Source organism: Lissotriton helveticus, chromosome 12 (assembly GCF_964261635.1).
Source record: "Lissotriton helveticus chromosome 12, aLisHel1.1, whole genome shotgun sequence".
NCBI classification, from domain to species: Eukaryota; Metazoa; Chordata; class Amphibia; order Caudata; family Salamandridae; genus Lissotriton; species Lissotriton helveticus.
The window spans coordinates 152,276,164-152,303,510 of record NC_136073.1 but is presented as its reverse complement, the minus strand read 5'-3'; the positions used below and the strand labels follow the sequence as shown (position 1 = coordinate 152,303,510).

General features: G+C 42.1%; 1 protein-coding gene across 1 annotated transcript in view; it reads right to left on the bottom strand.

The window, feature by feature from the left end:
• The window catches only part of LOC144798590 (polyunsaturated fatty acid lipoxygenase ALOX15B-like), a 302,675-nt gene that overhangs the window by 109,292 nt on the left and 166,036 nt on the right, over window positions 1-27,347 (bottom strand). The window contains exon 6 of the mRNA XM_078669544.1: window positions 15,803-15,975. Coding sequence (XP_078525670.1) covers window positions 15,803-15,975 — 173 coding nt within the window. The remainder of the gene's footprint in view (window positions 1-15,802; window positions 15,976-27,347) is intronic.

Sequence of the window (27,347 nt, the reverse complement as noted above, 5' to 3'; positions counted from 1 at the left end):
CTCCAGGGTGCGGCATGTCTTTTTGGATTTTTTAAGGTCATCATTGAACCAGGGAGCCTTTTTGCTGGATGATATCAACTGGTGTTTTTTCAGGGGTGCACTACTGAGCGCACCTCCAGCCTATCTGTCCGTCGTTGCCTCAAGACTGTCCTGAGTCTTGGGGAAGGCAATGAACGCCGCCAGAGACTCGTTTAAGAAGCGCTGCGGGGACTATTTGTCCACCACACCCGTTCTGAAAACAGCCTTGTTGTATTTGAGTTTACATCTTACTGTATGTACCTGCAAAGCCTTTGATGTTTTATAGCCAGGGTGACCATGGAATGAAAGAACATAAATCAGCTCACATTTACAGTGAAGACAGTGAAGACATCTAAAGTGTTCGGTAAGCTCTGCCGCGGAAACGCGGAAGTAATGGACTACAAAGTGACGTCATGTATTGAACGTTTGTAATTCCAAAATGAGATCTTTAATAAATTATATAATACTTGACCCAAGGCCTTAAGTGCCCTCCGAGGAGTTACTGGAGAAGGTCAACCAATAACTCAACTCTCGAATACGGCACCCCCAAAAACTGGCGAGTTAGACAAACATATGCTCGGCACCAATGGACTACAAACTAACGTCATATCGCTGTCATTTGTAGTTCTGTTACCGAAAAACTTTATTTCATGGACAATTCATTGCCAATATGCCTCACATTCTCTACTCAAACTATAGGGGAAACGATCCTCATCCAGAGTATAGTAACAGAAATAGTGGACCCCCTAACTAATATTAATATTATCCCTTAAACCATTAATAAACACTGTAGAGTGCCGCATTATTTAATCAGCACTACCCCAGTAATAAGATCTTTTCGGGACAAAAAGATGGCCTCGTATCACAAGATATGAAACACAGACAACCCTTCTCTAAACAAACTGTAGGGGATACGGTGGTCATCCGAAGTGTAGCAACATAAAAGTGTGGACCCCCTGACTGTTGTTATTATAATCACTTAAACCACTAAACACTACTGTGGAGTGCCGCTTTTTCAATCAAACCTACCCCAGTACTATGGCCTTTTGAGAGGCAAAACGGCCTCTTATATCTAAGGTTTGCAGAGCGAGCTTTATCGGAAGCGTATGGCGAGAAACTCTTTACTACAGTATGAGAGCCAACACCCTTGGCCCTTTTTTGTAAGTCATTTGTTTAAACTTCCCGCTTGCACTGTTTTGTTTTTAACTAGGGGATGTGTCTATATCTCAATAAAATGTGTATTATTTTTGGCCACATCACTCTATTTTAATTCACCACATATTTCTTGTGTTTTGCACTGCACTCTATTTCTTTGGCGATCAACTATTCAGTTGCTCATTTGTCGTCTCAAAAGTGATTGTGGGCATGATCTAGCCTACTATCGTTCGAATGTTAGTACGTCTCTATGATCAAGAGACACACCATTTCTTTAGCTGGATGACCAAATGATAATACTGATCACTAGGTTAAGTTGATGGCAATCCAGATACATGAGTTTGGATCTTACCACTTATCACTTTAGCATTCCTTCTCTTCTATGAGTTCTTTCTTCTTGGGCTTTTTTCGTAACTTGGGTACTAACTTACCATTGTGAAGTTAAGGGTAGCCCGCCATAATATTGGCTTTTAGACCCCCAGTTTGGTTTGTTGATTACATGTATTATTTGGGGATGTGAACCAGGGCTGGTCTTTAACCCCTCCCATGCTCGTGACGGAACCGTTCCGTCACGAGCCTCGGGTGGGCTGTGCTGGTGACGGAACGGCTCCGTCACGGCCCTGCCGCCGCGCCTGCGCAGCGCTGATTTCGCGCCTGCGCGGCGCGTTCTATTGAGCGGGCGGGGACGTGACAGAACCATTCCGTCACAAGCACAGCTCACCCGCGTGCCATGACGGAGCGGTTCCGTCACGAGCACTGGAACGCCGTGCCGCCGCCCCGCCCCCTTAGCGCTGCGGCGGAATAGCCGCCGCAGCGAAGGGGTTAAAATTTCCTTATGACCCTTCCTCTCCCGGTATTGTTGTACTATGTTACATACAAACAGAACCATCAGGGGTGGTGACATCTTACAGTGTTTGGGAAGTTATATCTAGAATGGCTAAAAACCTCAACACTGTCCCAGGTGAAACAATTGTTAGGTCCCCAAAAGCCATGTCGAAAGCACTTCCTTTATGCAATTTACAATGAGGTATGGAAGATCTCCTAGCAGGATGCTGCTGAGAGTTTCTGTTAGATTGACAGGGTTAACCTCAAAAGGCTTTGGCTGTGGTCGTCAATAGTAAGGCCACACTAATTTCCAGGATTTATTTGTTGGGCATCATTGTGTCTACTGCAATAGATATAATAGAACAGGATTTGTTTATTCTCCAACATGGGCAATCGCAATTGCGCTCTATTTTATTATTGAGCTGGACTCTACATCACTGTGTTCGGTCACGTGCCCTGGCAGTATATCAACAGTATGTCTCTGTTTTCTGCATAAAATCTAACAGAAAGACAGACAACAATGGCATGAACAGATGCAAAATATACAATTCAGCAAATTGAAAAATCGGACCATAAATCGGGCTCAGTTACCCTCCACAGCATGATTAATCCGTGGCCATATTGCACTGCCAGTCACAACATTCCAATTTCAGTACTGCCTACGGTACCACAAGGTAGGCAAGTATGAGGTGTTAGGTAAGGAACACCTACATGAATCCTGGGAATTGCCGGACAGATTTAGATGCAGGAATGGGGACACTGAATTCTTTCTCGGCGGTTCAGACTGTAGGTCTCTGCTTTGTCAGGATATTATGCTTCGTGGAGCATGTAATGCTTTGGTTGCAAACCTCTCGTGGCACTTGAAAGGATCCCCGGCTGACCTGATTCATCCAGTGTTCAAACTACTCTTGAATGAGCATTATTTCATGTTGAATGATCAAGGTTGTTGTGGGATGCTGCCAGGCATTGCATATCTAGTCACAGTAATTTCCAGGGTTACTTGTTGCTTGTATGCTAGTATTGTTTCCACCAACCCACACAGTCAGGGAGGGACCGCTATGGTCTTCGTTGAATGTTCCTCTTATACTGTTTGATTCTCCGAGCAGACTGAAAGTCATGCTTTTACAGAAGGATGTGGCCTTAACCTCAACCAGAGAGACTTTTGATCTCCAGGTTGCACGGTCTTCAGCTGAGATACAGGCACTAATCTGAACTAACTTCCCACTCCATTTCAGGGAAATGGTACATCATATCTTTAACATGTCTGATATGAGTGGGATAGTACACTTATTAAGGATCAAATGTTCTAAACTATGGAGCACCTTTCGGACAATCTTCGGAGTTATTCCATATTTTATACACTCCTTATTGGGTATCATTTTTAGAGGGCTTCTGATGTTCTTACTACTCGTAGTGGGTATCCGGGTTTTAATTTTCCTGCTATGTAATAGATATCCCAACCTCCAAAGAGGTGGAAAAAGCACTCTTGGTACGATGTAGGCGTGAACCCATTGTACTCCATCTGGGCACGCCTCGGCTTCAGGAACTAAGCGAGCATTGGTTCCTATAGTTCAGATCAGTCTTAGTTGACTACCTCTTGCCTATACTCTGCTGCCTCTTCTGCAGATATGAATGCTTGTTGGACATCTGTCTAACACGTCCATTGGTTGTGCCTCCGGACATTAATGTACACTGGACCCATTAAAGGCCCACGTATTACAGTGTCCTCAGTGTATTCCAATATTGATATCAGCATTTTTAGAGCCACCACAGTGTCATGTAGTTCCTACAAATCTATATAGGATCTGGGAGTTTAGACAACATAAACTAAAGATTTAGGGCCCGATGTAGGTGGCCCAAATACCAGTTGGTAATGGTAAAATTCGGTAAATTGCACCGTTACCGACCGGTATTTAGCCATTCCTGATGTAGTGAAGGAATCGGTAATAAGGAATGTAGAAAGCACATAAAAGAGTGCTTTTGGGCCTTAAGGAATCGGTAATTACCACCAACTTCAAGTTGGTGGTAAATTACCGAATTCCTTTAAAAAAGCACTTTCTTGCTTTTTTTGAAGTGCCACGTGGCACACATCCATGCCCTTAGGGAATGCATGTGTACCATATGCGCACACATGCACATTTCAGGGGTGCAACAGGGTGTCCTTTGGACACTCTGGCACCCTTGAAATACCTGCCGGTATTAACGATTCGTTAATACCGAATCGGTAATACCGAATGTCTTCACATTCATTCCTATGGCCCTCCAAGCCCATAGGAATGAATGGGTAGGTATTCGATATTACCGAATCTCAATTACCCATTCGGTAATAATGAATATTAAGGATTCCGTAAAAAATACCGAATTCTTACCTACATCTGAAATTCCGATTTCTTTTTACCGAATCGGTACAATTCGGTATTAAGAATTTGGAATTTCAAAATGAACTACATCGAGCCCTCAGTGTCCAAACTAATTCCAGACACCCCCACGGTATATGTTAGTCTGTTAGTCCTGCCAGCTCACAGTGTCACTACAATTCCCTCTTACCAAGGAGAAAATAGCTTTTGGCAACTATCAAACATGACAACCCTGACCCCTCAGGGATCGCAGAAACAGTATTGTAATTTTCGCTCTGCCACTCATGCTCGTTTTGTCTCAGAGAGATACACAGAAAAATGGTGGGGACGTTTTCAATAAGTGCTTGTTGGACCAGCATCATTCTAGTGTGAAATACCTGAACTGCAACAGCCATGAGAAAGAAGAAAATGTATATGGTTATTAGCACCAACAGAGCAAATAAAAAGTAGAGTTCTACAATCGTCCTAATACAATAAATATATGCAGGCATATAGATACATGAAAATAATAATGCATACTCCTTCGATGCAACCCAAACTAGATGTACCTACGTGTACCTAGCATGTAGGCAGGTGTGAAGCCAAGAATCCCTTTGGATAAAACCAACCCCATACCTGATGTGGGAGAGTTAAGGACCTGTCTTGGTCTCAAGAAGGACACCTCACAAGGGATGTCAGACCACTCCGTGATGGAGAGTCTGCATGCAGGTACCTCAGCGTCTTGCATCAGCATGTCAGCTTGGAAGTCTTTTTCTCCTCTAGCTTGCCCAGAGAGGGTGTTCTGCTTATATACCTGAAAGGTATATAAAAAAGGTACCCTCAGGGGTTCTACCTAAAAGCGTATTGTGGGCATGTCGGGAAGGATGACGATAGAGGTGACCTTTATAGAGAGTTATTATGCAGAAAATGGTAATGCCGCGGTGATACTGAGATTCCTCATGAATATTACTTGAGGCTAGTTTTCGGAGAAAACCACAGGACACTCATGTAGCATCTAACTAAATAAAATGTCAGATACAGACCCGTTACGGAGAACAATGGTAGGACAGATGTAGGGAAAAAGTTGTGTAACTTTCTAGGTCTATATTGGGGTGCACTGGGGTTTGTAACAACGGGATGCTCCAGCTCCTGTTTGGATGATACTGGCTCAGCAGCAGGCTCACAGGTATCGAGTGCTTCCTCAGCGGTGGCTGCGGGAACCAGAGAAAATCACCTTTGCTCCAGGACCTGATCCAAAAGGTGTTCCAGGAACTGACATCTGCGAAGGCAAGCAGAAGTGATGTTGTGACTCCCACAAAGGACACATAAAGATTTGGCTCCCCGTGTTATGGGAACAATTTGGCCTTTTTTCCAAAACAACCCAAATTGGAATTCAACATCATTTTTTTTTCTCTCTTGCTCTCACTGAGCACTATGGCTTTGGCGTGCTCGGTTGGCCTAACATTATATTGACTATTTAGCAGACTTCTAAAACTTTTTTTATTTCGCATCATTTATAACATACCATGTTTTTAGATTTTTTTATATACTCATATTTTTAGCAATGTCTTTCATGCATTAGCATTTGTTGATGATGAGTGGGTGTTATGAGCCCCAATCTTGAGCCTAGTTAGGTGCAGAATAAATGTTGTGTTATTTTCTTTGAAAACTGGCCTCATTAATTATGCATGAGGATTCTTAGTATCACAGCAGGATTACCATCTGCTGTATAATAAATCTGTACAAAAGTTACAGCCATCATCATCCTTGATCGATAGGCCCAAAGCACCATGACACATCTAAGAGGGTATCTTTCAGGTATATAAGCACCACATCTATGCTGGGCAAGCAAGAGGAGACGCTTCCATGATGACATGAGACACTGAAGTCCCTGCACGCAGACACTCCGGCACACAGTGGTCTGACATCCCTTACGGGGCCTCCAAATCAAGACCAAGATGGGGCCCTTTGTTCTTTCCCCTCATGTAATGGGTTTGGCTCTTTCCTAGGGGGATTCTTGGCTTTACACCTACAAGCATGCTAGGTGCACTTAGGTACAGTTAGCTAGGGTTTGCATCTTAGGAGTACACATGATTACTGTCATGTATCTTTATGCCTGCATATATTCACTGTTTTAGCACCATGGTAGAATTCTACCTTTTATTTACTGCATTGTTGCTTGTAATCATATATGTCTGTTTTTGTCTAATGGTTGTCGCAGCGCATTTATTTTATACTAGAATGACGCTGGTGCAATAAATGGTTATTCAAAACGTCCCCAGCGTTTGTTTATTCTGTGTATCTCTCTGAGGTGAAATTAACACAAGTGACTGAGTGAAATGTATTGTACTGTTTCCATGATCCCTGAGCAGTCAGGCTTTTCTTGTTCGATAGTTACCAGAAACGTTCCTCTCCTTGGTAAGAGGCATATAGTGACACTGTGAGCTAACTGGTTCAAAGACTATCATATCATTTGGGGGTGTCTAGAATTAGTCTGGACACCAATACCTGAGTTTATATTGTCTAAACATGCACATCCTATGTACTATTAGGAGCTACACAATAAGGGAAGTAGCTGAAGTTCCCAATAAATACTGGAAGGATACATCACTACTACACAAACTGATGACTTGATATTTTATTGACCATCTAAAGTTGGACCACTTTAAAGTTATAGGACTGGACGCCTCATTGACCAAATTGTGATATTAACAAGGGCAACTCTAAATAGGTGGCTTGAGGGCAACTCCACTACCACCGATCTTACCATCAACCTCCCACGGATCAAGCTCCAACTGGCAATGGATGCAGCGATACCACTGTTCCAATCATTGTCGCTGGGGAGAATTCACAATGTAATTCTAAGGAAACACAATCCACACAAACTGGCTTTTCTGACTTTACATTGGGGGACACAGCTATCGACATTATTGTCGACACAGTCTGTAATCGTATCAAAGGGCTGATAGATTTAAGTTTTGATAGGTTGTGGAAATGATTAGATCGCTTGGAAAGCTTAACTCTGAAACCCACTCCGCCTAATAAGGAAGTTAACGAATTTACCAACCCTGTTAACCTACCGGAAAATCCATATGACAGGGAAACAACTGCCTATTCCTCCACCCTTAGTATCTAAAATTGTAGTATCCAAGCCTTCAGGGACATTATTGTTCGCAGCAGTACCCCCACCAATCCAAATCACAAAATCTGTGTCAGTCACCACTGATTGTAATACACCTATATGCCCCGGTTCATCACACGATGCTAACATAAACCCTGCTCATAGCAGGACGATGGATAATGCCAACACAGCTGTGTCCACGGACAAAGTGCCTGACAAACCCAATAAAGGTATTCTGAACCTGCCACCTCCATCTTGCCCATACGTCCTAGTTCTTGCAGGGGTTCCTCCCCTACAGAGAAATAAACCCGAGTCATGGGTCCAGCTCAGAAACAAATGTATGGATTGGTTGGCTAAACATTAAAGGTTCTAAAGGCCTGACATGAGTGAAATCCTAATGGTCCGTAGGGTGGGCTGGGTAGGCCAGGCACCAAAAACAATCAAAGGGGACTGCATTGTTATTAATTTTTCACACCCAAGGATTGCTGGATCCATACTTGGAGTTAAGGAAATCAGTGACCCCAGCCAAACTAACATCTGCGCTTTGCCCCTGGGGTTCTTTTACAAATGCCCACTGACACATTACCCAGTCCCTAGTCTCCCCCAGCTTACAAATCAATACCTGGCCCTTTCTGATCTGGATACACTTGACTGACCATCTGAGTCACCCATTTTTAATAGCTCGCTGTTGTGTGGGAACGCGGACATGTCTGTCCCTGTCAGCCAACCCTTGTAAAGCTGAGACACCCGAATCCATATTGAAGGTCCTGAGCTGGAACGTGGCAGGCTTAGCCTCAAAGTTACAATCAGCAGAGTGGGTGGATGCGATTAGGGAATATGATGTCCTCTTGTTCCAAGAGACTTTGGCTCCCAAAGAGCTATATCTCGAGGGATATGAATGTTTCAACACCATCCCCGCCACCCCGAGTCACAGTAGACCGATAGGGGGACTATCAATATGGATCAGAATCGCTTTAGGAGGTAGAACAAAATTAATTGCTACAGGTCACGCCAATTTCCAAGCTCTAATCTATACACGGGGTCCCTCTATTTGTTTTATTAATTTTTATAATAATGATTTTTTAACAATCCCGAATCCTAATTTCGTCCAACTTTTTAATTTTATTATGGATCAGGATAACCTATTAGGGAAATATAATTTGGCGGGCATTTTCTTGGGGGGTGATTTTAACGCAAGGATTGGAAGAGGTCCCAATGGACTCCCTTGTGATCCAAACACCCACAACCCATGCAAAAGGGGATATGAGCTGATTGATCATTTAATTAACTCAAGCCTCCTAAATGTTATGGATATCTCCCCAATTAATAACAATGAGAATCCAACGCCCACCTATAGAGGACTAGGACGAGGGTCAGTTATTGACTATGTTTTTCTATCACCCTCGTTACAAAGTTATCTGCTCAAGGCAGAGGTCAAGCGGTCCACCTATGGAGACCACAACCCCATAATTGTTCTGCAAAAGGTAGCACGTAGTGCCAATTTTAGGAGGGAAACAGGAGCGACCGACATACTCCTCTCCACTGACACATTGAGAGTCAAATGGAGAGGTTTAGACTATAAAGAAATTTTTGTAAAGATGGTAAAAACATACCCCACTTTATGGAAAACGTGCCTGGTCTTATCAGACCCCAATCCTGCAGTAGTTATTGCATTTACAGAATTATGTGAAGGCATACAAAACCTTATCTCTAGACCAGTGGGCACCCGTAACCCTGACCCAAAATCGTTTGATAACATCTGCTCCAGAGCCAATAGGGAGTTGAGAGCGGCTCTGTCAGCAGATACCAGAGATCCTATGCTTATTCGCACCCTAAGGACAAATTATAAGAGGGTCCTAAGAACCAGGCGCGATACTGTCTTAAAAGAACAGTGGGATAAATTGGCTTGCGCCGCCAATACCAAAAGTACAACTGTCTTTTGGTCTGCTACCAAATCCCTAAGAACTCTTGGGAATCCCTCCACACCCCTGGACTGCAACATCTCTAGTGAAGCATGGGTTACCCACTTCTCCAAAATATACGTTCCCCCATTATATTGTGATAATTCCTTGCCTGTTATGTGTCCTACCAAAATTTCAATAACTATAGGCGAGGTCGAGGAGGCAATATCCCAGAGTATGGGTAATAAAGCCCCAGGCCCGGATGGCCTACCGATAGACCTCATAAAAGCAGAACAGGAATTTTGGGGCCCCCTATTATTATTTTTTTTTAATAATTTAACCACAACTGATATTCCTAGGACATGGTCAACTTCTGTAATTGTACCTATTTTTAAGAAAGGATCAAGATCGGATCCTAGCTGTTATAGGCCGATCTCTTTAATTGACAATACCCTCAAAATATTGGGAAGAGTTTTATTTAATAAAATCAGGGTATGGGCAGAAGAAGAAAGTATTTTAAACAAATGCCAGTTAGGCTTCCGGAGCCACCTGGGTACAGTGGAACAGTGCTTGAATTTGAACCTAATTATAGGAAAATATACCATCGCCCGACACAGTCCACTGTACCTGGCTTTTATGGACCTTTCGTCCGCTTTCGACTTTGTCAACAGGTCGAAACTCTGGCAACGCCTACTGGACTACGGCCTCGATAATAACCTGGTACACTTTCTGGCATACCTGCATAGAGACCTAAAAGCCAGAGTAAGAATAAGCATGGATGGAGCAGTGTCAGGATACATAACGGTTGGCAGAGGCGCCAGGAAAGGGTGTGTTCTTGCCCCTCTTTTATTTATTTTATGTATTAACGAACTTCATAACGCCCTGTCTATTTTAACTTCCGATGTCCCTATAATAAATGGCACCAAACTCCCTTCCCTACTCCATGCAGATGATGCAGTTCTAATGGGTCGTACACCGAATGCCCTGAGGATTTTAGTGAGGGGATTTGTGGATTTTATGTATAATCTTGACCTTAATACTAATTTTAAAAAATAGTTTTTAATGTGTTGTGGCCCTAAAAAACGGCACATTAATAGGATTGTCTTAGATCAGGGATCACTGTTATGCACTCGCACTTTTCCCTACCTGGGCCTACAATTTTCTGATAACGGCTCATGGACCCCCCATCTGGCATACGGTCAGACTAAATTCATCAAGGCCATAAACTCTGTACTTTCTCTCCCCAAGCCTAAGAGATTTGAGGTGGTCCAGCCCCTACTAAAGGTCTATAAGACATAATGCGTTCCAGTTATGACATACGGGGCCGTAATCTGGGGATACTCAAACCTAAAAAACACCCAGGCAGAGGAGAACAGATTTTGCAGAAGGCTTTTGGGGTTACCAATTTCATCTTCCACCTTTATAAGCCACAATGAACTAAAATTGTTCTATCTGGAGGACTACATTAAGGCACGTCCTGTGCTGTTCTGGATTAAGGTCTGGAAAAACTCCGAAGCCTCACTGACAAGAGACATTTTGGCTGACTGCCTAAAATGTGATCAGGGCATTAAAATCCCATGGCTTGCCCAAGTTCAGGCAAGCCTGGCAACTGTCAATCTTGGGCACATATTTAATAACCCAGATGGGCTAGAGGGGACTAATATGAAGATAATACGGAATATCCTCTACAGGCACTATGGGGAGATTAGATACAACGTAGAATCAACCAAATCCTCTGTAAAGCGCTATACCCAAATAGAAGATGATATTGTATCTACTTCATCCACACCAGCTGGCTACCTCCTTAAAGAAATTACATGCTGGGAGCGCAGCCTTTTGTTTCGCCTGAGAGCAGGATCTTAAATGTATTTATTGTGTTTTCCCTTGGGCTACCATTGTAACATTGAGAATCTGGTCTGCCCATGTCAGAACGCTGGAAAGCAAACACTAATGCATTTTCTGTTCTTTTGCTCCTATTATCAAAAATACAGTAAGCCCCTCCTGATACCCTTTTTCAGAGCCAAAGGCATAAACGATTTTAATGTGGCATTTAAATCTGTCTTACAGCTTAAAGATGATGGACTAACATTTCGTGTGTGTGTACCTTTTTTAAAATGGCCATACGATCTCGCACCTCTATGAATTAACTCCTATATGAACTATGTCATCTTAATAGATTGGGAGGAGGTTTCTTTGCACACTTGCACACTTGCATATTATAACCTATGCTGCTATTTGTAAATATATGAACCCCTTTTCTCTTGCCAGTACTGTAGTAATATGGAGATATAGATAACAATTCACTTCTTGATCTCTGGCTGCTATTACAACATGCACTTTATTTAGACAGTCCAATAAATATGATGTATGCCCTATGCACTTTAGAAAATTGGTGTTTAACATAATGCTGCTAGATATGTTCTATGTATATATTGCCATGTCATGTTAATAAGATTGGAAGGAGGTTTCTTTTCATTCTTTGCACACTGGCGCTTTAAAATCCTTGCATTTTTGCACATCGGCACTTTAAAATCTATGCTGCTATTTGTAAACACGTGAACCACTTTTCTCGTGTCAGTATTGTAGTAAATATGGAGACATAGATAATAATTTACCCTCTGATCCTTGGCTGCTATTACACTATGTTCTTTATCTAGACAGTTTAATAACTAGGATGTATACTCTATGCACCTTAGAAAATACGTGTTCAACATAATGCTGCTAGATATATGTCCCATGTATATATTGCTGCTGGTTCAACGGTGATCCTTGTATTTGTATATCCTATTATACATAGAGCCAGAGAAATAGATAGGAATTAGTGGACATGGACATAAATGCTATCTTGGACTTTTTTCTTGTCATTGTTTTTATCAAGAAAACGTAGTACTTTTACCTTTTTTGACCATGTATGTAATCATGTGCACACTTTTATGGATAATGTAATATCCGAATAAAGGTTATTTTGACTTTGACTTGAACAAGGGAAGTGAGGAGTTTAATGGTTTTATATTAATGAACTCTACAGAACGTAAAGTAAATGTTGAAATGAGACAGCTGACATTTGGTTAGATATCTTTTGTGTACTCAACCAATATAAGATTAGAGGGGGCTATCACCTAAATACAACCCATATATACAAAATACAATGTCCAGTAATACTCCAGTGTATCATTGTACCACAGGGCAATTTTTCATGGTGGAGAACCCTGTTGTGTACTCTTTTCTAGTCCAGCAGTAATCCATTGTTAGAGTTGTGGGAGCATTGTTGTATAATGTCTACCCACTAGTGATTTACTGAATGACTTAAAGCCTAGTAAAAGACCACAATTCCTGTTCCTGTCAATAACTATAAATAATATCTGGCAAGGCCTTGTTCCACAGCTTACCAAGATAGCAGGGGAGAGCCTTGGCAATGAGTTTCTCTACCTGCCATGTGGCTCCTCCCAAAGGTTCATCTCTTCCAACACAGTTAGGACTAAACGATAAAGGTAAAAACACCCCTTCCAGTTGGTCCCAGCCCTCTGAGATCTGCCTTTGCAAATGATGAAACCAATGGTGTAATTACCTTTTGACTTCAAGTGGCCAAAAAAGAAGGCAGGAGGCAGAATGCCATACTCCCCCTTTCAAGAGGCTGTTCAGACAGAAGGCAGCAGCAAGCAGCCTATCCTTTATCACAGTAGGTCTTTGAGCAGGAAAATGTCATGACAGATATCTTTCAAACTGGAGGCAGGGTAAAGCTCAAGGAGCTCAAGCTCAGGATGTCAATTGACCTGAGTGAGAGTGAAGTATGTAGCCTATTCACAGATGTATCACTGCTGCTTTCCAGAAATCCCAGCCAAGGAAGCAGATTAGAAGCACACGGTTAAACCTGGTTCAACTGAAGGCAGGACTTGTATACGAAAATAATTTTTACAGTAGGTAAAAATACTGGGTAGAACAAGAACTACTTTGATGAACTCTGATCGCTTCACCACCTAGGTCATCCGACATGCCCACACCCCCCTATTGGGTAATCTCAACCTCCAAGAAAATGCAGGCTAAAAAAAAACACTCTCATCGATGCACAACATGGTACAGTGTCTCACACAACCAATGCACTATAAATCCCACATCTTCAACCTTGACTTCTCAGCATTACCACCAATTCAAAGCCAACCACCTATGCCCTTGGACTGGACAAGACCACTTTCCCACACCCGTCTCCCTGCTCAATGTCCTTCTTATAATTCAAAGTCAATACAAATGAGAAAACCAACTTTCGGATGCCTTGAGCACTTTTCTATGGACATGTTTTGAAAAGCCATGTGAACATCCACTTCCAAAGTACAACAAAGTCTTCAGCACAGACATTTGACAAAGGCAATCGTTGAAGATCCTGTCTTTTTGAAGGCTGAGTAGAAGCATGTCACAGAACTAAAATGCCTTTTAAGTCTAGGGCTACCTGATCAATCACAGGCAATATACACAAGAGCATGCAGAAGAGCATGTCACCTTCAGTGCTTTGTTAGGATAAAAGGGGGAACCATCATCAGAAACTCGGTTTCTGTCACGAAAGAGCATTATTGGGTACTTCTGAGACAAGTCAAGTGATGTATGCTGTAGCTGCCCCCTCATAGACCAGTAATCACGCAACCTAGTAGCATCTAATTGTTCTGAAACAGAGTCTAGCGTCCGGAACCAAAACCTAGCATGCATTACTTGTGGTCGGACTAGGAGAGATGTCAACACTAGCCAACCAAGTTCAATGAACATATGCATGAGGTACATTTATGAATCCTTACATTTAGTAATTCTAAACATTTACATCATACAATATTGCTTTCATGTCATTCATATTGAAAGCAAATTTAAATAATGTTTTATATTTCAGAGATGAAGCCAAATGGTGAATATTTGGTAGATCATTCTCAAACCAAGGAACCTTCCACATTGTGAGAGTCACACTGCAAATCAAAACAAACATCAACTAGAATGTGGTGGCCATCTTTGAACTCTAGTTAAATAAGGCAACAGAAGGATGTGCTGTCAATAACACCCACTGCATGACAACTGAATTTGGGAGCCTATATCTAGAGAGTGAGCTCTTTGTGGCACACCTGTTTCATCTGTCTGGCATATAGATTTTGCACTGCTCCCTTTATAATTTTTGATTTAATATTGTGCCTGGCACTATCCAATAGGGCATTTTAAAGCTGTCCCCAAATTCTGAGCTACTCATATCCAACTACAGAAAGATTAAACAGAGTAAGCTGGCCATTATAAGCTCAGATTACTGCTCAAGGCCACAATATTTATGGACAGCAAGCTCTATTTTAACTAATTGTTTGCAATGCTATCATCATCAACAAACCCAACAAGGTATGGTTGGAACACAACTATTGCTCTCACCTATGAGCTCAAACTCCTCACAAAGAGCATCCTAACCACACACCTCTATAATCTCCAAAACAATTTCTCAGACAGATGTGCTGCATATAGATTTAACACATAGGCCACACTAGCATTCTTAGCCAATGCAACTAAAGCTGAGCACTTGTCCAGCCCTCATGTACAACACAACTCTTTCCACAAGAGAACAACACTCCCCCATACTTCCCAAACCACTCCGAATGGCTCTTGCATGCAACCTCTCCAGGCACAATCACTACAAGACCACACAAATTATCTTTACACCCTAAACAAATGCTAGTTAACATTAAGCACAACAAAATGCTAATCAGGTCTCAAGTGAAAAGGATGCAATAAAAGCAAATTTACCAATACACACCCAGAGTTCTGTCTGAGATATAATGTAGACATAGGCTACAACCCCCCGAGAAAGAGTGGGCAAGTAACTAACATTTATCTTACTATAATCTAAAACAAGCATTGGCAAGGTTAATAGGTATGTCTTTGGACATGCTGTGTGTCCAGAGAGTAACAAGAATTGTCAATGTCCCAAGCTAAATGATGTTTCATTATTTGTGTATCCACTGCTGCAGTGTGTGTATTGTATGCAACTTTACTGCTGTCATCTCTGCTGTATTGCACTGTGCATGAAAGAAGCTTGCACTGTTAACAGCATGTGCTAAACTTTGCGTTCGCTGCAGTGAGAAAACAAAAAATGTAATTGCTTGCTGTACACAATGCATATCTGAGACACATAATTTGATTTCATTAGATGGACTTCTGAGATGCGAAGTCGTAGGTCATGTATCACAATACAAACACTCTAAATGATACAATAAACAGCCAAAAACACAAGGAGAGCAATAGAGTCTTCTAGGCAGAGAGCAACCCTACTTTTCGTGCAGTTTAAAGGGCTAGTAACAATAGGTATGCAGATATATACACAGTCAAGGCAGACCTAGAAACAAAATAAATATCTGATGGAGCCTCCAGCTTAATCCGTTTTATACGCATTAGTTTGCAGGCCTTTGGAAACCAATATAAAATGTACATACCTTCAGCTCCTCTGTAAGGTTGGTCTTTGGTCCCATGATGCATTTCACCATGCTGTCCGTCACTGGAAAGTTGTCTGGGATTTGGTTGCACTTCTTGATAATCATTGGATCAATGCCATTGAGGAACTGGTAGCCAAAGAATGCATCTTCACTCCAGTGTTGGGACACATACTCTGTGCAACAGAGCATAGGCATTTTAATAAGAATACACTGTCTAGAAAATATTTTCCATTTGTGAGTGCTGTCATCTAATTCTCTCCAGAATCATCTACCCTACTTTTGTGGATTGTCCACTTAGAGCTTATTACTTTCCACTGAGTGTTTTCTGCATTTGAAGGAATTGGAATGAAGAGTTTTGCAGTAATGACACAAAACAATTAACAGAGCTAAATTATTTTATTCTTAATCCCAGGATTTACCCATCATGTGTATATTGACAAATACATATCTGGTCAGCTGCATGGAACTTAATCAGTGAACTGCAATTCCATAAAGTCATCTTTATTATGAGCCCAATGTGTTTTCAATTTTTTGTTATTATCATAACATGTTACTGTTATACTTGGTTTACGCTACATATTAATGCACATGGACATACCAATGTTAAAAATGTGTAGATGATTTTGGTTATAGGTAAATTAACAACATAAGGCAATTCCATAATTTTATGAATCAAACATACAACTTAATAGTAAGTTAAGTTCTGGTTCCTATACAGAATACGTCTGTCCTGGTGCTCCCTATTTAATTGTTAAATTCAAGGGGTCATAATTACCTCCAAATTATTATTCCTAAATTCTTAAAACCTTCATTTCTCATTTGTCAAACTCCATAATTTGAGTAAAAATTTATTTTATCCCATTATTATTATTATCTGCTATGTTCGTGGTCTAGATACAGCTATCTGACAGTCTTCGTTAAGTAATAACCATAGGGTTCTTACCATTTGCTTTTGAGCATTCCCTTCATTGAACCAACATATCTTACAGCTGATGCAGGAATTTGTATATATGCAAAAGGTTCTCATACAATTAAAAAACTTTTGAAGTCATTCATTCTGTGAGGTCTGCATTAAACAAGAGAGTTGTTTTTCGATTTGTCTGATTATAATTGCAAATTCTGGGGGCGTGGCTTACGCATCCAAGCAAGATGGCGGCTGTCTACTTTGCTCCGTATATCCATTGAGCTACAAACTTTATTATCGAACGCATTGAGACCATGCCAAGCGCTCTTGCAGCCGGTCTCCTACAGAGCTTTGTGGTGACAAGCTTTTGAGTCAAGACTTTGCTTACCAGTTTTTCATTAATTTTCGTTGCGGCAAAATTTTCTTTTCACTCGTGAGCATCCACAATTTTGTGCAATGCAGCACTTGTCTTATTTTTCCCTCAGATGCCTCATGTGTCCAACAATATTTGGGTGAGCCTTACTTCATTTCTCACCTTTTTCATTATTTTACATGCTTCTCTGACTCCTACCTTGATTTTATTTCAAACCAATGCTGCAGTGCTTTAATTCTATGGTCCTTCTCCAAACCTCTAATTCTACTTGGTCCTTTGGATTTCTCATTACCAGCATGACACAGAGAATTGGTTTGATGGATTAACCATCTACTAATGGAGACTATGTTTCTTTTGCTGCCCACAGAGCATGTAATTTGGTGTTGGTTGTTATTGCCTCTTTTTCTTCCTATATAACCCTACAGTGCCTTTTGAGCATAAATTATCGTTGGATCAAGTCTGCATCTACATTCTCTTGTGCCTGTTCCTAAGGTATAGTGAGCGTGCTCTCACTTGCTGTGAAGTGGTTTCTCATGAACCCTTCCTTATACCGCGATGGATAAATTCTATCATATTCAAAAACCTCCTCATCATCAGGCTCACATCATTAACCTACATTTATTCCTACATAGCCCTACAGTGCCTCTTGATCATAAATTGCTGTTGGATCAAGTTTGCATCTACTTCCTCTTATGCCTGTTCCTGAGGTATAGTAAGTGTATTTTCAGCTGCTGTGTAGTTGTATCTCTCTTTATACTTCCATGGACAAACTCTCTCCTATTCACAAACCATTCATGATTACCATCAATGAAAAATTGCAGTTTATTGAGGACCGATGGATCAGCATGGAAGACAAAATCACTGAAATGGAACAACGTGTGGGCCATCTAGGGGACATGTCGACTAAAATTCCTCTGTAGGAACAAGAAATCCAAAAACTTAAACTTCATACTGAGGATCTTGAAAATTGTAACAGAAGGAATAATCTGTGTATTTATGGTTTACCAGAAAATATTGAAGGCCCTGATCTTCTCTCCTTCTTTAAGAAATGTTTGCCGGAACTCTTAAGTCTTCAGTCTCCTAGTCCTCTAAACATCCAAAGAGCAAATCACCTTGGTCGCCTTCAGCTGCATTCCACCAAACCATGTGGTATAATGATGCTCTTCTTAGAATTCACCGACCTAATGTGCGTACTGAAGAGTGCCAGAGAGAAACGTCGTCTTGTTTGGTCCAATCAGAGCATCTTTATTTCTCAGAACCTTTCTAAGGCAACCAGCGCTAGACGTAGGGAATTTTTAGCACTATGTCCCCTAATGAGATCTCAGAATATCCGCTACGGCATACTACATCCCTTTCTCTGCAAAATTACCTATGAAGGTGTTTCTCCCTCATTAGAAGAGCCAACCAAATTAAAGTTGTTTCTGCCAACCATCACCAGGGCACCTATGGATACAAATATATAATGTTACTTTATCGTTACAGTACGGTTATTAACCTCTGACTGTTGTTTGTGCTTTTATTCCCTAGTTCTGTTTTTTCTTGTACCGGTTTCGTGGTCGAAATGTTCTTTGTTAATTACTGTCTTTTTCTCCTCCGCTGTTGTTCTTTTCTTCGGGTGCTGACATGCCTGTTTCTCTTCTCATTGTCTTTTTCTTTCAGATCTGGCTTCGTGTTCTTGATCTGTTTCTTCTTCTTTCTACCTTCCTTGTTCTATCCCCTTTCTCTTTTATTTATAACTTCATAATGGTTTTTTTGGATTCAATTCTCCAAGTTTTTTGTAATCCCCTTATATTACTCTATTTCTAATAATCAGGGTCTCTTTATTTTCATGTATGTATTTGCAGTGTGTCTTCATTGTTCCTGTATCCTTGTCTCTATGCTACAACATGTTTAATGTTTTGTTGTGGAACATCTGTGGTCTAGGTCATCCTATTAAACGGCAAAGGTACTCTCTCATTTATCGAAACTTAATTGTCAAATAGTTTTTTTAATAAGTAACTCATTGTAATGATATTGAATCACTCAAACTAAAATGCCAACGGGTGTGCCAAGTTGTTTCCTCACCTGCTCTTAATCGTAAGGGAGGTGTTGTCATCCTTTGTTACAAATCCTTAAAGCTTCAGGTTTTAATCGGTAATACTTAATGCCATGTTATATAATAAACATGTCACCTTTTTTAACATCTATGGACCGGTCAAACCTGATCCAGACTTTTGGCAAATTATTAAATTAAAATTGTCTTCCATTACTAATCCCAATTTCATTGTTGCTGGAGATTTAAAAAATTGGCTTGATCCTTTTTTCCAGTAGGAAATCAAATTTTAAATTTAAACCTGATAAATCTCATAAAGCATTTAAATCGGCTATTGCCTCTCATCCACTTTATGATGTATGGAAAACAAGTAATCCAGATAAATATGAATTTACATTTTTCTCTAATGTTCACCATACTATGTCATGTATTGATTATATTTTGGTATCAAAGTCTCTATTCTCCTCCATCCAATCTTCTGAGATTGGGTCTATTTTTATTTCTGACTTCTGTCTCTGAATCATTTGATTTGTCCCTCGCTACTTCCAAGCATGCCCGATGGAGATTTAATAACTTCCTATTATCTGACCCAACTTATGTTTCAGAGGCTACCTCCTGTATATACAAATTGTTCCTGTTTAACAAGCCTAATGATACTTCTGTCAACAACAACTGGGACACCTTTAAACCTCTTTCAGAGCCTTTACCATTGCCTATACCACCAAGAAGAAAAAACAACTGAATTCCCAATATCTATCTTGTCGCCAACATATCAAAGCTCTTGAACATGCCTACTTCACATCCATTAGTCCGACACACCCCCGGGATCTTGTCAAGGCGAAGTTCGTTTAAATAAACTAGCTACTAATAATGCTTGCAACATTTTACTTAAAATAAAATCCAAATATCATGGGGGCCAAAACAAAGCAGGTAGAATGCTGGTCAATTACTTAAAAGTGAAAACGGAAAGGAAAACCATTGGTCCTATTCGTAATACCCTCACTAACACTCTTCTGCACTCTGACTCTGACATTATAAATGCTTTCCAGTCCTACTATAAATCACTATATATGGCTGATACTCAGCCTTCTGAAAATGATATTCTGTCCTTTTTGATCTTACTCCTCTTTACTACATACCGGATGTCATGACTCTTCTTGAAAAAGATATTTCACAGCAGGAGATTTTGAATGCCATTACATCTCTCAAAAAATCCAAAGCCCCTGGCCCTCACAGCTTTCCTAATGAACTTATCTCCTCCTATTCATCTTCTTTTGCTCCTCATTTACTTGAGCTTGTCTCCTCCTTAATATCAAAATCCAAACCCGAAGGCTCCTTTTTTGATGCTCTCATTGTAATTATTCCCAAACCTGATAAAGATCATACCCTTAAAATTTACGCCCAATCTCATTAATTAATTATGACTGCAAAATGTTTGCAAAACTTCTCACCTCTAGACTAAATGATGTTATACCTTTGCTCATCAATCCCGACCAATCTTGTTTTATTAAAGGTAGGCTCTCTTTTGTCAAAGCGAGAATGTTCTCTAATAATATTACACTGGGGAAAAAATATCCGGACCCTCTAGCTTTTTTATCCCTTGATGGGCTGAAAATTTGATGGGATTAATTTTGCTTATAGAAGGGGAGAACACCGGTGGCCATAAACAGTTCTAAGTGGCATGGAGCAGACAAGGCCTGGGTGTGGCCTTCCAATTAGATTAGAAAGCAGATCTGACCGGAGTGTGAAGCGCAGTGGGAGCAGCCCCTGGGCAAAGCAAAGGCGGGGGAAACCAACTGTGAATATTGCCTCCAGGAGTGGAGGAGACCCGGCTGGCCTACTATAACGGAACAGGAGAGAGCCATAAAAGTGTGAACTGTGTGGCGATCCAGGTGCACGTGGGTTTACTTTGGTTGGGTCCATGATCAATATGCCTGACAGACGCTTGGTAACGGTTCGGACAAGCGTTAGGAGCCAGAGGTAAGACAAGAGGTTGATGTTACGGCATACTCTGCAAAGGTAATCAGTCAGTGAGTGAAGACGACAGCAGCTAGTTGGCCCTGTATGACACGTGGGGGCCTGCAGAATATGGGGATCCCAGAGATTGCCGGATAGATGGAAGGGGAACAATGGGGAGCAGCGGTGTGCAGATAGCTGTCTAAGGAGTAGCTCCGAGGCACTAAATTGCGCCAAGAGATCATTGGAGCCGGGACAGGCTGCTGGTGGTGGACCCTTGCATATAGTTAGTCGGACATATAGGACACTGCATCACAGGTCAAGAGAAGCCTACACCATTGTATTTACGAAACCGGGGCTGCACCTTTTACTGCTGGAAATTGTGCCCCAGTCCACAGCATTGGCGGGGTGGACCACGCACCTGGAAGTAACGTGTCAACCTACACTGTTCAGTGCGCAGAGATTCCAGTAGTAAGTCAGAGGGTTCCGTTGAACGGATGGATGCACCAAAGGAACTGGATCAAGGGCCACCTCAGAGGCTGTTGGCCTGAACTAAGCAGATCAAATGAAACCATAGGAGATGCTGAAGACCCCGGAAGATCGATTTAACGCTATCCTGAATGCAAAAGAGCAATCTAGAAAGTCGGTGGAAGCCAAATTGGATAAAGATGCATTGGACCTTACACTGTTTCATGCTGACCATCGGAAACCAAAGGAACATGTTACAGCTGTGGAGCAATACAAAGCAGAACTGAAGCCTGCCACAGAATATCAGGAGAAGCAACAAAATGCCTATGAGGCCGGAATGAGATACCTTGTGGAGCGAGTGGAAGACATAGAAGGCTGCTCCAGGAGGTATAACATGCAACTGATTGGGCTGCCGGAAGGAGTGGAAGGTCAGGATGAGGTAACCTCCATGGAGCAATGGCTCAAGACCATATTACCATCTATCATGTTCTCCCTGTTCTTAACCATTGAAAGAGTGCATCGCGTCCTGGGCAGGAAGCTAGCTCCAGGCACCAGAGCATGACTGCTCATCTTTAAACTGCTGCACTTCAACGATCGAGATGTGAATCTGTGGGAAACTAGGAAATTAGATGAGGTCAAATTCGAGAGTACCAAGGTCCTGTTCTTCTCCGACTACACGATGAAGATCCAGCAACAATGAGGGTCTTTCCTGCAAGTTAGGCAAAATCTTCATCGATTGAACATTTCTTACTCACTGCTATTTCCCGCAAGACTCCAAGTGGTTTTTGATGGGAAGCCTAGGTTCTAAGACACAGCTCAACATGCTTGAGACTGGCTTGAAACTTTGGGACAGTATGCGGGCCCACGGCCTACAGGCACCTCAATTGCATGCAATGGGGAAGCAAGTGGAGAAAGACTGCGACGGCCTAGGAAGCGACTCTTTGGTCCATTGGAGGCACCTGACCCAGATCAGATCGCTGGGAGCGACAGGTTGTCGTACGCATCGTGGAAAATTGGCAGAAAATGCAGAGCTGAATGACAAAGCTGACACCTCAGTTCATTCCTCAGAAGATAGGGACTCGTCAGCGGCGGAATTGTCGGACTTGGTTTCGTCATGCCACAGAATGCAGATGGTAGTGTATTACATAGACTGAGATTGGCACCAGCATCTAGAACTGTCTCATTAACTGCTTAGGTTCTGTTCTTTTATACTGTAATACAGTATAGCGTTGAGTGCCCATAGAGTAGTACAAAGTGAACTGCACTCTGTCCCTGTGAGTTATTCTCCTTTAACACATATCTTCCTACACATGATTAGAAGTCTCCTGCGGATTCACAATGGCATGCCCTGCGTGTTAACACATCCCTCCATTCCTCCCATCTATTGGGAACCAGTAGGACTTGCGATTGTTTTGCTGCCTGTTGGGCTGCTTTAACAATGTTCTTCCCCTACCCTGTTGGTTTATCCCCTTTCCTTTCAATTGCAGGAGCCACTCTGGGGGGGTATAAGAGATGATGCAGCACATATCCTATTCATACTCAAAGGTATATGCGTAGGACGAGGTACATTTAATTTCTTACATAAAATACTGCCAGGATGGATCACACGATAATCACATGGAATGTGCGGGGTCTCCGCACCCCATCCTGCAGATATGCGGTATACTCATATTTCAAACGGCACAATGTGCCTATAGCGCTCTTACAAGAGACACATTTAAATGCGGTGGAAACAGCCAGACTACAACATAAGTGGAGGGGTAAGGTATATGTCACAGATTACTCTTTATTTGCACAAGGGGCCCTAATTTGGATTCACCCATGTTCACCTTTTGCAATAGATGAGTTAATTACTGACAATGAGGGTAGATATGTGCTCCTTAAGGGCAGGTTAGATGAACGTCATATTCCGATAGGAAACTAGAAGGCCTCTAATATAGATCAAGGTCAGTTTTTTAGCCTGCTCTCCTAGGAGTTCAAAAAAATGGTGTGAAGTTCCATGGTTACTTGGAGGGGACTTTAATAGTGTACTGGACACAGGTGTGGATATATCCTTCCCCCCACTTAGAGGTATGACTGATACGGCCAATTGCAAAGTGCTGAACGTATTGGTGGATGGATTAGATTGATTGAGGTCTGGAGACATCCCAACCCCGTTGTGAGGGTGTACATCTTCTTCTCAGTGCCTCATAATCTGCATATTCACTTAGACAGGTTTTTTTGGCTCTCCATCCTTACTTCCCTACATGACAGGCTCAGGGTATTGGGGACGTACACACTCTGATCATAATCCACCGTTTCCTCATGGCCTGAGAGAATGAGATCCCTGGCGCCCCCACGTGGAGGTTACAACCGGTGATGCTTGAAAACTCAGTCTTTTGGTAATCAATAGTGGAAGCTGTAGGTGGGTACTTTACACTTAACTACGGGTCTGCTTCGTCCTCTCTGGTGGAGTGGGCTGCCATGAAATTCACTCTACGAGGAGGTTTCTGGGATTGGGCTGTGAGCAGAAAAAGCGATTTCAGATGCTGCAGATACTCACCCTTGTCAGTGGCATGCAGGAAACATGCGGAACTCTTAAAACGTCAGTGCTGTCTAAATTCTGCCTCATACTCAGCGTCTGCGCATGCTAAGGTGGATCGCACAGTACCTCTTTTGACCTGGCTGGTCAAACAGGAACAGTCGGTCGGACCCATCATTGCTCTCCGGTCTCAAGGCGGGGGGCTTAAATGTACTCAACATGAAATACATAGCGAACTGACCACACATTTCACACAATATATAGGTTTGCCTTGAGTGTCCCTGAGGTAGCGATACAGGAGTTTATTGATGGCCTCTCTTTTCCAGTCCTAACTCCGGAGCAGTGTATAGAACTGGATGCCCTGCTCACACTAGAAGAGATCAGAGGTACAATTCAGGCTTTGCCGTCTGGCAAGGTGCCGAGACCTGATAGTTTCCTCCAGGAATATTATAAAATGTACACTGATCTTCTAAGTCCGCAACTACTTAAAGTATATATTGGAGTGCTAGACAGCATTTCCCTCCCAAACTCCATGACAGAGGCCACCTTGATCATGCTTCCTAAGCCGGGTAGAAACCCTACATACACAAGAGCTTATCGACCCGCTGGCGCTACTGAACGGGGACTACAAAATATTAGCAGGTGTTCTGGCAGGCAGATTTGCACCCGTCATTCTGCATTTGGTCCATCAGGTCCAGAACAGATTTGTGCACACATTGGAGAATATTAACTGGCAGTTAAACATATAGTGAGTATTGGAAACAAGGCTACATGATATCAGTTGCTATAGCCCTGAGGAAGTCTTTTGTAATAATTCCATAGACGAAACTCACGTGTTGGCTGTGTTGCTTTTGTGCTGTACTAATCTCAAATATCCAGGATTGGAGAAACTGTTAACAAGTCCTCGTGGAAACAAAAATACGACAACTAAAGAAACAACAGACTTATACTTTCCATTGAATTTTCTTGTGATTTTGCCTTTGGAAACTTATATGTTATAACAAGATTGTTATTTTCTGCTCGGGGAATCTTAAGTAATTCTTAAACAAAAATTACTGACATGGTTGTTTCTATGCATTAGGAAAGGTTTTTCTAATCTAGTTGTGCTTTCAAAACTAGGTTGTTAATTTACATTCTCCTATTTCAGTCTCTCATTGACAGTGCGTGTGCTGTCTCTTTGAGAAATTTGTTTACAGTTTAGTGGGCTGCAGCCCGCCCATAGCTTACCATTTGTTAGCTGCAGTGTTTCTCTTATTTGCTTCTTTTCTGTTTGTCATGGCATGTGTACTTCCTGCTGTCTCGTCATTTCTTCTCAAGGTGCGTGCCTTGATTTACAACCCAGGAACGCTGTAGTTATTCACAGCAACACATACCACTTTTTGGGATTTACATGTAAGTTTGCCAGATGTGTTTGTTGGTGTTACAGGAGGCTGTTGAGGACTGTATAAAATATTGTGCAATTTCTCTCTGCATCTTTGAAGTGATGCTGTATTAATCATTAGCAAGCACAGCCTGGGTGACTTCAGATACCATGAGGCTACACACAGCCGAGTATCCTGTGGGGGATTTGGCAAGATGGCGGAGAGGTATCCAGGTGAGACATGAGTTTTCAAACTGAAAACAGTACTGGAAAAGCCAATGTGTTTTAGAGCAGCTTGGGTAAAATTTATTTTAAAAAAAACTTATACACTCTTTTTTTTACCATCCTGCATCACAGCAGGTTGTTTTTTATACCTTTTATGGCATTTTTTAAAACTATTTAGTCATGTTGCACAGAAGCAACGCTGCTCTACAACATGGGTAAAAGAAATTGGCAAACAGTCAAAAGATCTCTTGTAGGCGAGATCTATTGGCTTTGCCATTGCATGTTTTATGGACTTTATAAAACATATTTCATATTTAGGGGCTCATTATGATTGCGGACGGACTTGAGTCCGCCGCGACCATCGAGGAGGAGGGAACCTCCGCATGGCCTGCGGAGTTCCCTCCTCTCCAATTAGGATGTGACCGCCACCCTGGCGGTCACATCCTCTATTTTTAACATTGCGGCGGGTGCAGCTTGAAGCTGCACCCGCCACAATGTTAAAAATGCATACATTGCATTTGTATGCAGAAAGCGTCAGGCACCGCGCGGTGCCTGCCGATTACTGCATACAAATGCAGGGGGGTACCATAGGTACCCCCCATGTGCACCCCCCATCCCCCCTTCACCCAGGGGGCCCGCAACGGGCCCCCGCAGTGAAGCTCCGTATGCTTTTCCACGGCGGAAAGCCCGCCGTGGAAAAGCATTTCTTTTTGGGCATCCTAATATGGCTGGCGGTGTCTGAGAGACACCGCCACCATATTAGGGCTTTTCCGCTGCGGTTGTAAGCCAACCGCGGTGGAAAAGCTGCAGACGTAAACCTGGACCCACCAGCCATCCTAATGTGGCGGTGGGTCTTTGGTGGGTCCGCTGAAGTTTTTCCGTATCCTCCGGGCCGGCTGAGGCTTCCGCCGGCCCGGAGGATACGGAAAAACCGGTATCCTAATCTGCCCCTTAATTAGGATATAAACATGGGTGATTGATTAATTGATACCCAGTTGAAGACTACCCTGACTATGCCTCTTTTAAAATGTGTGGCAAGAATGCCAGCAGATGAAGCATTTGTTCATAGTATGGGCAGATCGCAAAGAGAAGGGAGGAAGGAAAGACCACAGGACCTGGACTTAGGACAGAGGATGAGAGAGCATCACATGGGATAGGAGATGAATTGTTGGAGCAGCCATTCAGTCCCAGAAGAAGCAGATAGCTTACAGCTCTTGGAGCAAGGGCTCTTCTCTTTGGGAATCATTTGAACTGGAAGGGAAAGATAACCGGAAGTGACGTCACTGTGGTGAGGAGTCAGTGAAGGCAGGCAAAGGCAGGGGCAAGATGGCAAGCAAAAGGCCTTGAGCAGGGGGACTAAAAAATACAAGAATGTTGCTTAGGGCGATAGAACTCCACCCATTACCATTCTTTTGATATTGAACATGGTTCAACGAATATGGACCTCTAAACATTAATTTTGTGTTTCCACATTGAAGTGTAACCTAGTCTCAACGGGATAATGTCAGATTTCTACATTTCTATGTGGTTGCGATTGAAACTGCAGCTTCATCATACATGTTTTGCTACATGGATAGATGAAAATGCAACTGCTAAGATTGCAAAACAATGTTTACATCCATGATGCTTAAAACTCCTCCCTGATATTTAGATTCAGGCTATTTTGTACTATGTGAAGCACGTTGCTGGAAAATGGGAGTGTCGAT